At 40.8% G+C, this 14,631-nt stretch overlaps 1 protein-coding gene across 3 annotated transcripts in view; it reads left to right on the top strand.

The window, feature by feature from the left end:
* The window catches only part of RBM20 (RNA binding motif protein 20), a 108,943-nt gene extending 94,559 nt beyond the window's left edge, over positions 1 to 14,384 (top strand). For all 3 annotated transcript variants that reach the window (XM_030030466.1, XM_030030464.1, XM_030030465.1), the window contains 5 exons: positions 691 to 789; positions 2,247 to 2,916; positions 5,338 to 5,457; positions 6,218 to 6,339; positions 10,310 to 14,384. In XM_030030466.1, coding sequence (XP_029886326.1) covers positions 691 to 789; positions 2,247 to 2,916; positions 5,338 to 5,457; positions 6,218 to 6,339; positions 10,310 to 10,420 — 1,122 coding nt within the window. In that variant the 3' untranslated portion in view covers positions 10,421 to 14,384. The remainder of the gene's footprint in view (positions 1 to 690; positions 790 to 2,246; positions 2,917 to 5,337; positions 5,458 to 6,217; positions 6,340 to 10,309) is intronic.
* Positions 14,385 to 14,631: the final 247 nt, after the last annotated feature.

The raw sequence follows: 14,631 nt of genomic DNA, 5'->3' as shown, positions 1-14,631 counted from the left end.
ACGGTTGCTTGGGAGGAGATGTCAGAGAGAAATGTCAGACAGCATCCTAAATCCCCAGTGTTGCACACTCCTCTGTGTGTTTTTCAAGTTACTTTAAAGTGGCTTTGTTAAAGGCATGCCTCTCCAGGAACTACTGCTAATAATTTATTTTAAAAGGAAGAAGTAGGTTTGAATGTCTTGAACTCACACTTTTGCTTTGCCCCTCTTTTACCAAATGCCAGGTAGTACTGTGGTTTTGTTCTTCTAAAGTATGAGCTGTGCAAGCAGTTGCATTCTCAGCTGATCCTACATCAATAAACAAAACAGTTGAGGTCTTTTGCAGAGTTTTAACACTGCTGCTCTCCTTACCATGTCTGAGCCAATGTAACAGATGTGGATAGAGAACAGAGGAGTGGAGGCTGGAAATTTTAATGAATTCACATTCTCCCCCACCTGTCTTCTAGCCAATTCCATGATATAAATTACAAATCTCTAATTTTGTTTAAATTTCTTTTTCTTAATTCTTATTTGTGCAGCTTTGCTAATGGAATCCAATTGTTGGGTCTTTTCCCACAGCCTAGTTGACTTGCATAAACTTTAGAAATAAAGAATGTGACCTTGTGAATGACTTTGCTTCCCTAAACCCAGAATAGAAACATACTAGAGCACCACTGTGTGTTGCTATACATATATATGTTGTATTTATTTTAGCTTGGAAAAGAGGAGCAAGTTCCAGAGAAGAGCTCACCTTCAGCTGATAAACAAAGAAAAGAATCTGGAGAGATTCTGGAAAACACAAGAAAAGAGAAGGTTGGTGACATGTTGTTGGTGCAGCTTCCACGACAAAATGAGTGAAAACCCAGGTTTGGTAGCACGTTCTCCCAACTGAAATATTAAACCCCCATGGAAAGGCATGTAAAGGGGTTGTAGAAGGGGGATGTCTAAATTAACTTGCCTTTTCTTGACCTCTGCTTTAAGGGATAGCTTTTCCTGAAGTCTCCAGAACTTTTTTTAGTTGCTCTTTGCCGATGTACATTGCTTCACATGCATAGCCCTTGGCACTGGCAGCCATAAGTAACGTATGCCCAAGTGAACTGTGTAACTTTGTGAACCGTGCCCAAAAATAGGAGATGCGGTCAGTAAGTGGAGAAGGAGGGGACTAATGATGAAAACTTTTCAGAACATTGGCCTTAAATGGACTGTAGATAGTAGCCTCTTCTGATTGTTTCTGGTTTTAATTAAATAATGTCTTTACAGCACCCCTACTGCATCATCGCAGTTGGGGACAGCAATGTCCTTGGAATTTCTCCAGCTTCATATCTGTAGGGTCATGGGTTGATGGTCAGATATGGAAGCTATTGATATCTGTTGCTGTAGAAAACTGATCTCCTGGCAAGAACAGTGTCAACTCCCAGAGTTTTCGTGCTGTTTTAGGATTCTAGGAGGGGAAGTGTGGGAATGGCCAAACAGGAGGAGAATCCAGATTATTAATAGATTATGTGTACACGATGAGTCTGGGAGTTGAAATCTAAGCTGCAAGTGTGTCTTAAAAGTAACATATACCTTATCATTCTAATACTTCTGAAGTCCAATATTAGTGTCTGAGTTCTATGTCTATAACTGCACGTATGAGGTATTTCAGATTACGTACCTTGGAGTATAACTGTAAAACTGATTTTTCTTAAGGTCTAGGCCAATCTCTGCCAACACAGTCCCTGGCAGAGGGCTCGTGCTGGTGGAAGTAAATGACTGCAGAAGGTAGCCATGTTTTCTCAGTCACCGTAGGAATTTAAAGGACCTAGTCCAGCAAAGTGAAAGCCACAGTGGCTAGACTGGGGTTCAGTATGTTCTCATTGTGCTGCCTATTTCTCGCCACCCTGGGATGGAGGTAGAGGAAGGGGAGAGATTGTTTTCCTTGGGGATCACATAGTAGCGTCAGTTGTGTAATAAAGTATAACAAGTTGTGCTTTGTTCTACTGCTACAGAATAGTAAGAAGCAGGAGACTGGAGAGACTGTAATCCCCAAGGCAGTTACAGAATCTCTACAAAGTGAAGTTTATGTGATAATTAAAAAGAGATTGCTTGTCCTTGTGCATAAGGTTTAAAATCACAACACCAAGGCATACCGTTCTTTGAAACTAAAATACAAGAGGGGTTAGGCATGGCCAGATCAAAGTTCTTCCTGGTTACTATTGTTCAAAGCCCACTTTTTAACAGTGATGATCTGTAATCACTGATCTCTCAAATGTTTTGCATCTTTGTGACAGGACCGAGACTGGGAGAGTGGAAGTGAGATAGAAGGTGAGACCTGGTATCCTGCTAACATGGAGGAATTGGTGACAGTAGATGAAGTGGGAGAAGATGATTTAATTATGGAGCCTGATATAACTGAGCTTGAAGAAATAGTACCAGTTGATCAAAAAAATAAAACCGCTCCAGAAGTGTGTCCCTGTATGTCAACTATGTTAGAACTGAAAAATGATCACAGCCACTTAATCAGGAGTGAAGACAAATTTGCCCATAAAGCTTTAGAAACAAACTTCAGATCAGCAAAGGGCAGTGTAGCTTCTAGCGGCTGTCAGGATGATGAGGAGGATGATGATAATGATGATGCTGTAACTGAAGCATCAAGCCTAAATCTGGACCCTGAGCAGAAGCCAGAGGAATTGCAAGAAGACCTATCTGCTAAGGAGTCTGATCCCCAACAGAAGGAAGGAAAAATCGATAAGAGCTCTGACACTCATTTAGAGCCCGAAGATCACCATATATCTTCTGTTGCTCTGAAAGAAGAGACTCTCCAGCTCCCTGATACATTTATAGATGATTACAAACAGATGGGATCACAAGGAGCTGAGAGCAGAGAAGTTATGGAAATGCTTGTTAAAAACGCTAGTGAGGAAACAAGACATGGAAGCCAAGAGTGTCCAGAGGCCAAGGGTAACTACTGTTTTTTTTCTTTTCAGCCCACAGAAAGCCTTGCATGTTTTCTCTGACATTAGACTGAAATTTATTGCTAACAAGAATAAATGTTGCTAATAGTATCAAGACTTGTCCTAGGAGCGGCTCAGTAAAAGAACCCCAGTGCCTTTCGCCAAGCTAAACCATTAGAGGCTCTTAGCTGAATAGTGTAAAGGAAATATGATAAGCAGCTTGCAAGCTTTCTGAAAGGCATAAGCTTCTATAATTGTCATGTCAAGGTTCACATGAGTTTAGCTGAACTCGTTCAGTGCCCTGCTAAATTTATTTTGAATTGTCAATGAAATGAGTGACAGTCTCTGAAGGTCAACAGAAAAGCATCTGTAATGTCTGGCTGGCTCCTGGACAAGGTGGGTATTCCTACACAACATACTGAAGCCTTAGTAACATGGAAATCATCCATAGATTGTTACTTCTCAGTCCGTGTTCACGCAAATATGTGCCTTTTGTCAGGACTTGCCTTAACATCTCCTGTTATCTGCTGCATGCTGTCTTTAATATAACTGATAGGACATGCTGTGAGATAATGCCAATAAATGTAATCATAGCTGCCTATTAATATTTTAGCTGTCAGGAAAAAAAGGGTCTTGAATGTCTGAAAGTGAGTTCAGTTCCTCATCACGCTTTCAAGTGAAACTTGAGCAAATGGGCTGTATATAATGAGGTGAAATGGGAAACAACATAGACCATATTGGCCAGGAATGTTCTTTTTTGTTGCTACCGGAGCCCATGTGATGGAGAAGGGGTTGTGAACAGAAGTTGATGGAATATTTTTGAGGGTGCAATTTTCCACCAGAAAAATGCCGGAACATTTAATGTGAATGTCTTGTTTTGAACTAACTTCTTCCTCCATGACAGATTTGAAACTTGCTCAGTTTTCAATACTTAACATGTTTGGCCTGAGGACACCTTGCCAGGCTTTGCATATTTGGGGCTGGGGATGGCAAGGTTGGCCCCCCTGGGCTGCCCACTTCACGGGCAGCCAGCTGACGAAAGAGAGGGGTATCCCAAGAGCATAGTTACTTCGGTGTTTTCAGCATCTCAGCTTCCAACTTGCCAGCAGGGAGCCTGGAAGCTCCAGGGGAGCTTGTGCTTCCCAGGTCCCTAGCATGGACTTGATATCTGGGATCTGCAGTGCAAGGCTCTAGGCTCTCTGCCAATGCAGCTGCCAGCTCAGAAGCCCAGAAATCAACTTAAGTGGGACTTAAGTTGCTACAAAGCTCCTGGGTGTCTTAAGAAGAGCTAACTGAAGCTTGCAAGTTTTCCAGGATCTCTGTTGCAGATTTGGAAACGTGGGATGGGCTTAAAGTTAACTTGAAAGCTGACTAGTCAGGATTTTATATTATTTTCTTTTAAATCATGTAATAGACATATTTAAAACAATGAAGAAAAATTCATTCTCATGGCCAGAAACAGCAGATCTTTGAACTACAGACTTGAAAAGCAAGAAGGGTTTGGTTTGGGCAAAAATATATTTGTTTTATGAGAAAATATATCCCTTATCTAGGTGAAATTTGCAATGCAATAGGATTTTGTCAGTGTAAGGGAACGAGTTCTTTGACGTAAGAACTGAAGAATAGGAATCAGACCAGTTTATCTGTAATTCTGTTGCTCTTGGATAACAAGTTTTCTCTTTTTTAAACAAAAGCAATTCACACGCTGGGAAGGGAGAGCATCTGTTCTTTTGACTGGCTTTATCTGCCTCAGCAAATCAATCCACTGTTTTCTATACCTTGAATCTCCTACCTGTGCCCATTAATGTCAGTTAGCAGGGACTAACCAATCCATCCCTACTGGCCAGGAACCAAAATCTTCAAGTGGCCAAGAGCCATAAAGCAGAAACTACCCCTTGGAGAGCTGAGGATGGGAAAAGAGTGGCTCTGGGGAGAAGATGACAATGATGCTGCAGGGGTCCTACCAGAGGAAGGTTTGCTCTGCCCACACAGCTCCTTAGACAGTTTGGGGATTTACTCTCAGCAGGTCCTGCTGTCCCCCTCTTTCTCAGCAGCCTGTGTTAGCCCAGCTCCATCACTGGTCATGCAGTACCATATGTGGTTACAGAGCTGCAGTCGGACCATGCTTGTGCCAGAGGCATGTATAATGTTATAGATCTATTTGGAGATTAAAATATGAAAAGAAAAAAACATAATGGATGTGAAATTAGAAATAGAAGAATGGTCTACTGGGAGAAACAGGGGTGCTGCACAGTGTAGTGCAGCTGTTGGAGTTGCACTGAGTGGTCCTCTGATTTGAATGGAAAAGCATTTTTTCCAGATTTTACTTCATTTATAGATCCACCCAGAAAGTGTTCCCAAGAAGTTTACAAACGTCTCTTTAAACTAATAAACTATTTTCATTCAATACATTTATTCATTTGTTAAGCAAATTCTAGGTACCTGGAAATGAGATCTCTGGAATACCCGGAGGTAGAGTCTAAAAGAAGGCACTCTCCGCCAGGCTGGGAACAAGAGGACGTCTTCACTGAACTCAGCATTCCCCTGGGTACGTTCAGATGCCCAGGCTGCCCTCAGCCTGCAGTGCTGCCCACTGCAATACCTAGAGCTTACAACAAGATGTCACTTTAAGGCTACTTGCTATGTTTATTTTTCAGAACGGATGTGAGGAGGGTGAAGGCACAGGGTATATGACAGAGGGGTAGCTGTTGAAAGAAACAGGCTTTCGATTATAGATCATTGCTAATTTCATTCAAGATGAATGGCAAAAGATAGCTGTTAATGTTGATGAGATGAAATAAGTTCCTTTGGACTATATATGGAATATATATGAAAAATACTTTGTAATGTAAAAGTCTTTGTCATAAAAGTATTGCTTATACTTTCAGTAAAAGCAAAAGTACTGGTTTTACTGTGTAAACACTGATCATGAGTAAAACACCTGGAAGAAGTACATCCTAAAGAGCAATCTGTGTAACTTAAGCATGAATTTACTGCTAATAAGTACTATTGCTATTCTAGCCCTTGAGGTTACACAGTGAAGTTTCCAGTCAATATTATGCGCAGGAAGGTACATTTTTAAATATGTATAATAGCTGAGAGAAGTGGAAGGTCTATTTGCAATGCACAGGATTTTAAACTGCAGCTCAGTATTGCAAAGTTAGGGAAATCAGAGAAGTGAATCCAGGATTCAGTCTTCATATCTATGCCATTTAACTAAACAGCAATTTTTTTCTTTGAAAACAAGTTTATTGTGGAGGGGAAGGGTTTCAACTGACATTTTAATGTAATTCAGAATTTCTCAATAGGTGTGGAATTTGTGGTGCCTAGAACTGGGTTTTACTGCAAGCTCTGTGGACTCTTCTACACAAATGAAGAGACAGCAAAGACAAGTCACTGCAGAAGTACTGTTCACTACAAAAATCTTCAGGTAAAAACACAGTTGAAGCTAGCTAACAACCAGCTCATGGGGTAGATTATGTGTTAAGACAGATGATGCTACAAAAAATTAGGTTTTATTCTGTGGACAGAATTCAGATGAAGTGAAATTTAGATAAGCAAAACTCTTCAGTAGTTCCAGATGTTAGCCCACTAATTTCTCACTCTCAGATCCTTGAAATCAACTTCTGGATCATAAGTAAAATGGGGCCAGGTGATAATTTGATATTCTCATCTGAATTTGGTCCTTGTCACTAGCACAGCTTGCAACTCAGATCTTTAATTATCTGTTCTTGAGGGTCCCAGATGTTTCTGTCACTGGGAGTCAGCCCAGCAGCAGCCTTTCTTATTTCTTAATTTCAGGAGCATTAAACATGCCACTTGTTTAATAATGTTGCCAGACTTATTTTTGCATTAGCCTGAATTTCTGCAGCATGTTTCAGCACGCAGTACTTTGTGACGCACAGGCTCTCCAAGGCATTTCCTGTGACCTGCTGAAATCACCTCCCTGTGCTACAGAACAGCATGGCAGATCAGCCACGCAGAACACCACTGCTGAATAATTTCTATAAGGATATGCAGAAGCATGTCATTACTTGTATGGTTTCCATAAGAATATACCATAAGCGTATCAGCACTTGATAACAGCACACAGAGACCACAGGTGCTTGCAGTTCAATTAAAAGACCCTACCTTTATCATTTTTCAGATGCACAGTTGATGTATCAGTCATGACAGCATGAGCATTAACTGCCCTTTGCTGAGGACTCCTCAGAGGAGGTAGCATTACCTCTCATCTCGAGTCCCTGCCTGTGTGCAGGGTGTGTACGCTGCAGAAGACACTTTTGTTGGCATTCGCATACTCTTAGCAAAAGTCATGAAAGAGCAAAGCAAAGCTGCTCCTTCTTTCTCTGTTCCTTCCCTCTGCCCATAGTAAATGCTAGCTCTGCTTCTCTTCAATTAACACTATCTTTCCCTAGCTGGCTAGTAGGCATTGGCTTTTCTAGCGACACTCAGAGTCAAATAATGTCTCTGGGAGAATTTTCTTCTTGACTCTCCTGAAGTTACCTAGCTGTAATCATACAAAGGCCTCTGGCTTTCAAAGACTGTGCCTGCAGAGCTGTGATGCTTGCTTATAAAGGATCCTTCAAGTGTAAGCTTGAAAAACAGGTGCCCAGTTTGCATGCCTTTTTTTGCTTCATACAAAAAAATCCAGAGGGATTCACCAGAGGTGGCACCACTCGGTGCAGGCTATGTATCTCATGTGAGTCTGTCCCAAAGAAACTTGTGCTAAACCAAAGATTCCAACTCCAGCCCCTGCCCCTGGCAACTGGTCCCATGGAAAGAAGAGGGATTTTTTTCGTTTTCTAAGTAATTTTGTTAAAGTCATAGGAAAAAAGGTCCAACTAAAACTGAGTCAGTGTGAAAAAAACCCTCTTTTTCTCCCCGTTAAGACATTTCCCATGAGCACTGTGTAGATACCTAACACTGACTTGAGATAAAAGAACAAAGACCACAAAAGCTGTTAAAGTTAAGTCCATCAAATATGGTAATGAAAACAGACTGTTCTGTCGAGCCATATCTCTTATCTTACTAAATGGAGGAAATAAATGTCTCATCCAACTTTTGCCCACTCAAATGGAAACTCAGCGAATTTTAAGTAATTGTTCTCTACCAGAACCCTTTTAGTTGCAATAATGCTTATTTATGCACCCTGCAAGAAATGTCAGTCTTCTCCTATGATGATGCAATTTAATAAGTGTATCCACCAACATAAAAATTATGGACTCTAACTCTTACTGTATGTGAAACTATGGGACTGCTGCTGCAGACTGTCTTTCTGTTGTCTTGCCTACATGACAATTACCATTGTCCTATGACAACGACATTGTCCCAAATGCTCTCATGGCTATAAGTCTTTTATAGTTGATTTGCTACTTGTTGTCTTTCATGTGATCTCCTTGGAGCCACATCCAAAATACATGTTCAGTGTTTGGATTTGAATGCAAAACTAAACAGTTTGTTTACCAGTTTTCTTTGAAAAGCCTTGCTTAGATGATGATGATTTTGTCTTGAAGTAAAATAGTCAACTTCATCTGAGTATGGTACCCCTTGAAGAACAGCAAACACTGAAAAAAATTCAACTGTTTCTTTGTCAGCCTTGCAGACTTTTTGTAATTTTCCATTCTCTTCAGCTTAATAAATTATTTTCCCAGGTGATATTTACATTTACAGATCCACTTCATTTTCCATGTCCAAAAAATCCATCATTTGGCCATCCCTCCCACCACTACCACAAAAAGCTTTCAGATTCATCTGTTGTAAGCTACCTTGACAACTCTGCAGCTTTTTATCCTGTTTTCCACTGGCTTTATGTAGTATTCCTCAAAACTCATATTTAAATGAAAAAATACTTCTTCCTTGACTGTTATTTTGCTATAAATTAATCTGAATGTCTGGCCTGTGAACTTCAAAACTGGTGTTTGTGGTTGTCAAGATAGCTGACAACATCAGCTAAAGGTGGTGGATAAACCTCAGTCTTATTTTGGTGGGTAATCATTAAAAACCAAAAATGCATGGGTTATCTGATCCAATGACAAACGTTAGTGATTTATTAAAGTTCATGGTGTACGGATCACTTCTCCCAGCCTTTATGGACCCTATATCTCTGTATACTACTGTAACATTTACTCTGGCTTTCTGCCACATGGAATTTTGTACCCAGGGATCAAGAGAGAGTTGTGTAAGTTCCACAGCCAAATCCCTATATTCAGAGCAAGAAGGGTGCAGTTGTCGTTTTGTCACAGGTATATGCCCATTCATTACCATTACTGAGTCCCCTTCAGATGTACCTCTTACATCCAAAACTTGTATTTATGTGAGACAACCTGGCAGTCCTAACACAGCCCTTAGTTTTTTTACATCCATTTCTCATTTCACCTCTGCCCCATGGATGCCTAAGGGTAAACTGTACTCTGGGGGGATCTCGCAATTAGATAAAATTTTGCAGTGATGCGAGATGTTCTTTTCAAAACAAACCAGAATGAATAGTCAGCTAGAAAAGAGAGTTTTATGATCCTAATAATATGCAGGACAGTTATTCTTGCATGTGTTGTAAGTCATTAATAAGAACGTCTCTACATTATCATGTGGGAATTTCCCATGCGTATCTCTAGACTAGCTGCTGCTGAAGAAGCTTCTTTCCATCCATTTCCAGGTCTGTTGACCTTGAATAAATACTTTGAGCACCATTTCCAGACCTACAGCACTTCATCATCCATTTTGTGTGCAGCTCTGCCTACCAAGAGCACTGCCAAAAGGCTGAAAGCCTCACTGGCCATGTCTGTATTTTTAAATCACGCTGAGTACTTAAAGCACTGAAAGGCTTTATCTTAGAAAAACACAATAAATGTAAATACTCTAGCCAGACTGCTAAATTGTGTTCATTATTATTGAGTTTGATTATTCCCTTAAAACAAATGTTCTTGTGCAAAAGGTATATCTCTGAACTGGACATGCTGAAAATGTAATAGATTTGCTTTAAATTGTGACTCAGAAACTGCATCTATTTTCTGACACACCAGTCTTATACTAGCATAATTCAGTTGACTCAGTGATTCAATTCCTGACCTATAGCATATGGGAGTAGAGAGTTCTCAAGGAGAAAAGGTGAGGTCTAGTTACACAGACTGACGGGGGGTCATGGTCCTCCTGGTTCTGTCACCAGTTCCCCTTGTGGCACAGAGTAAATCACTGAACTCCTGGGGCTCTCCACGTGTGCAGGTAGTTTGCCTGACACAGCTATATTTCCTGGCTTGAATTGTCACCAAAATGGGGCGTCTATGTGCTTTCTTCGCTTTTGAGATGCTGGCAGAGTGTGAGAGCTCTGAAAAGGCATAAAGCATCTCATGTTGGATATTTTCAGTTTTGGTAACGATGCTTTGTTTTTTATGTGATTGCAGAAGTATCTATCCCAGCTTGCAGAAGAGAGCCTGAAAATGAAGGAAGAAGGCAGCCATCTGCCTCAGGATGACACTGGCATTGTTCCTCACTTTGCAAAGAAAAAACTATGATGCGGGTGAACTGGAAGAGCTAAAATGAGTGAATGCTGATACTTTATTTTTTTTTATTTCTATGATATAACTGTCAATTTGCACTGTACAGAGGAGGGGAAATAAAGAGCATGTTCCATGCATCTATGCCCAGAGTGCCATTAAAAACCAAAATGCCTGAAACTGTTTCCCACGGTGAAGCAATGCTGGCATATCTGTTAAGAAGTGGAGCAATTCTTTCTCACACTCTGCGTGCTGGGAGTGGTTTCCTAGATTAAATCAGAATTCTCAGGGATTCTTGAAGTTTTAATTCTGATGTGACACATGAGGTCAGGTGGAATATTTAGAAGCACTCAGCATCCTCCAGTGGTCATTGGAAGGAAAGGAGATGTGACTATAAATAGGCTTTAATGTTGCTTAAAATATCTTCAGCCATTTCACTCCTTGCCCCACTGAGAAGTAGAATTTGCATAGGACATCTAAAGCCATTGTGCTAAAACTAGTCAGTAGATGGCATAACATAAACCCCATCAGCGTCCACCTCCATGTGTCTTAGAGCTTGGTGAAATGATAAAATGTTTGTATTAAGCACTGACTGTGTTGTACGAATGCAGAGGGAGCCACAGTCTGTCCCAGGGACCGTATAGCCTGAACCCGGCACAGCGAGAGCAATTTGAATACACATGCTGACAGCTAACCTGCTCTGGTTTTCAGCATTTTCCATGGTGTGATCAGGATGCTCTCCAGGTACCGTTGTGTTTGGAACTCTTCTTTTTGATAAGTCTAAAGGGTGCCAACTTTGAGTCTTACAGACTTGAAACTCTCACGAGAGGCTTTTTAAAGCGCCATATGTTCGGACCATGTCTCTTTTAGACATTTTATTCAAGATCCTTGCTTTTGGGGTCTTTTTGTTTTCTTTCAAGCTTGCTTTTCCTCAGCTTGGCAACGTTGAATTTTCCTGGTTTTCATGGAAAGATGCCAGACTTTTAATATTGTTTTTGTATTTTATTTCCCTGAATTTTTAAAGGCGAATACAACAACTGATGGCTCACAGAATGCTGCACTGAGAACACAGGATGCACCAGCAGCTCTGGCATTATTATGAGCTATTGTTTCTGCACAGTTGTTGCTTAGTATTTTGCAAAGTCCCTTTGAAATGCACTGTACAAGTTTCTGGTTCATTTCAATAGGGCTTTGTGTAGTACAGTGAATATGTATGCAAACCATTGCCAGAATTGATCCCAGAGTTATGCTTTTATAAAATGCTCCATGCAATCTCGACAGATGGGGATTTGGAGACGAATTTCCATTCTTTGCCTGACTCTAATATTTGTCACAGTATGTTCTGTAAAAATTGCCGGTGCTGGATGTCCTGTTTAGATGTTGTGCAGAGGAAATAGTTTCCCAGAAGGTACCAGCCATCCCTAAGAATGACATGGGTGTCACAAAATATTGCAAAGTGGCTAAATGGCCAAAACTGCTTCCACCAAAGTATTCGTTCCATTATGTCTTGTGCCAGCAGCCATGCTCGTTCTCTGAAGTACCCTGTAGCCAGGCAGTGTGTCTCAGAGATGCCTGGTGTTGTTGCCTGAAGCCCTGTTCCATTTCATAGCCTATGCTTTCCACTCGTTCTTACCAGAGGTGGGTTCAGATTTCATATTTGGAATTCCTGCTTCTTGCAAGTTGAGGGATTCTTTGCATCCCAGATTCAGACATGGCCTATCCAAAAGACAAGGGGAAATGAAAAACATTGCAGGCTAAATCCTCCTTTGTCCAGACTTGAAGTATGTTAAGACTTGGGTCCATCTGTCATTTAAAACAGCTTTTTTTCTGTTTTGTTTTTCCCTATGGAAAAAAAATAATAATATTGCAAACCAGGTATTTTTCCTTCAAGGGTTGGGTTTTTCTTTGATTGTTTTTCACATTGCAGTGAAATTTGAGCACAGAGCTGTTAGGGCAAGAGCTTGTATTGCAAGCTGTAAGATTACGAAAATGGCAGTAAAGATTGTGCAATTGTCTTCTAAAGCACAGCTCTCAAGCTGGTCATGTACCATCTGAATATGAAGTTCCCTTCATGCCCTTCAGCACAATCTGAGCACAAGGGAAGGAAATCACTACAAATGCAAGCATCAAATCTTTGAAGCTAACCCTGCTATCAAGCTGGGGCTCTCACCGGCCTAATGGGAGCTTGTTAAACCATGTGGTTAAGCTTAATTGGATGTGAGACATAGCTGACTGTATATCAAAGTCATATGCCTCCAGCAACTTTATCCCCAGGTAACCTCAAATGAGAAAAGTATCACTGTTATTACTCTTTATTTGTATTGCAGTAGAAGCTACAGGTCCACTGCCTTTATTATAGGCACGGCACAAATCCACAACAAAGACTTTCCCAGGCCAAAGAGCTTTAAATCAGACTTTCTGAAAACAGACAACAGGTGGATACAGGCAGGCAGGGAAAGCAGTAGGTAACCATGAGATTTTGACTGGCAGAAGAAGAATAATTAAAATGAGTGTTTACCCAGGGGCTTATTTTTGGATTTACGGGAGATGATTCAAACTACTTTCCCCCTCCTCTGGTTCTGAACCAGGTTCACTCCCATTATTCACAGCTTGCATATTTAACCTCCTCTTTTTTTCCTGGCCCGTTGCATTAGACACGCAAAATCCCTTTTAAGAGAGTGGGCTTTGGTATCCTTGAGTCCCCGACCGCTTAAGATTCAGTCTCCATTAGGGCTCCAAAGGCTGGCCGGAGTCTTTACTGAGGCTCACCAGGAGCTGTCCTGGCTCCAGACACCTTGTTTGGGTGATGGGTACAGGCCCTTTCTTGCCACTGAGGAAGGAAGAGGCTCCAGATGGCATCTCTGCCCTATGTAGTTTCCTCTTCTGGAGGTGGATGACTTAGGTGAGTGACGCAGGTGCAGTGCCCAGCCCCGCAGACGTGATCAGACCCAGACATTTGTAGAGGTGGTTTGGACGCCCCCTCCCTTTGGGCTCTGTCCTGACACAGCAGCAATCTGCAAAACCCTGGGTATGGCCATATGGGCAGTTCCCCTTCTGAGAAGGTCCTTTCTCCCCCTAAAACTCAACATTTGAAAGCAGTTAAAAGCAATCCCAAGTCTCAACTAGCTCCTAATGATCCCTATCATCAGTTTTCAGCCTGATGCACTTTCAGAACTCAGAGGTAATCTCCTTCCCTCTCCAACAGGCCATCATGCAATGCTGACAGGCACTCAACTCCTCAACTTCTCTCTACTACCTATTCTGCTGAGGAAGAAGGCCACTGTAGGCAGCCGCTTGCCTTTCTCAGCTTGTGTAAAAAAGTGTTGTTTCTTTTGGTGTATTATATTTAAAATCTTGACTTTTTTTTAGTTGGCATAATTCATCATCACTATAATCCACGCTGTTTATTAATACATATATATAGAGAGAGAGAGAGAGCACAAAGCAGGCTCAGGTCTAGCCAAACAAATACTGATATTTAAAAAGGAGCTTCCTTAATATATACAAACCATTTCAACACATCTCAACCAAAGATTGCACTTTTTTAGTAGGGACTATGTTCTTCCTCTTTGTGAAATCTCTATTGATCTCAAATAGTCTTTAATGTCAATCTGCAACTTACTTTTTCTGACGTAAAAATTAAAGAATTAAACATTTGCCCCATAAGATCAGACAAAGTTTCATATTGGCTTTAACACTAAATTAGTGTTAGGCTAGTTATATTCAGGGTTTTTCTATTCTCTAAGGATTAAGGCTGTGATTTGTTGAATTATACTTGAACTGGACCAGATGTACTATTTATTGAGCTTATATAATCTTGTTAATTTAAGTTTTGGCTTGTAAACAGTTGGAATTTGTTAGTACTTGTTTAATTATGTAGGAACTGTCACCAGTATTAACTGATCTGTGTAACTGATTGCAAAGTGTTTCAATTTGTGTTTCTTAAAAAGAAAGATTTTAATAAAGAGAATTATAAAGCATATACATTGGTGGGCAATTGTCCCAGCAACAACATGCTTCTAGCTTCCCAGGGGATCGATTAAAAATCAAAATGAATAAAAGATAGTTTGGGGGGTAAGAAGGAAGCAGGAGGCCAGAATGTTTGCTCTTAAATATAATTTCTAGAAGTTGTGATTCTTACCAAGTAGGTCCTGCTGTACAGATTGTGAGTGATTGCCGTCGTCTGGTGCTGAAGTTGAAGTGAACACATCTTAGCAGTTCACTCTGTA

Source organism: Aquila chrysaetos, chromosome 11 (genome assembly GCF_900496995.4).
Source record: "Aquila chrysaetos chrysaetos chromosome 11, bAquChr1.4, whole genome shotgun sequence".
Lineage (NCBI taxonomy): Eukaryota > Metazoa > Chordata > Aves > Accipitriformes > Accipitridae > Aquila > Aquila chrysaetos.
The sequence above is the reverse complement of the archived record's forward strand: the minus strand, read 5'-3'. Positions and strand labels throughout refer to the sequence as shown.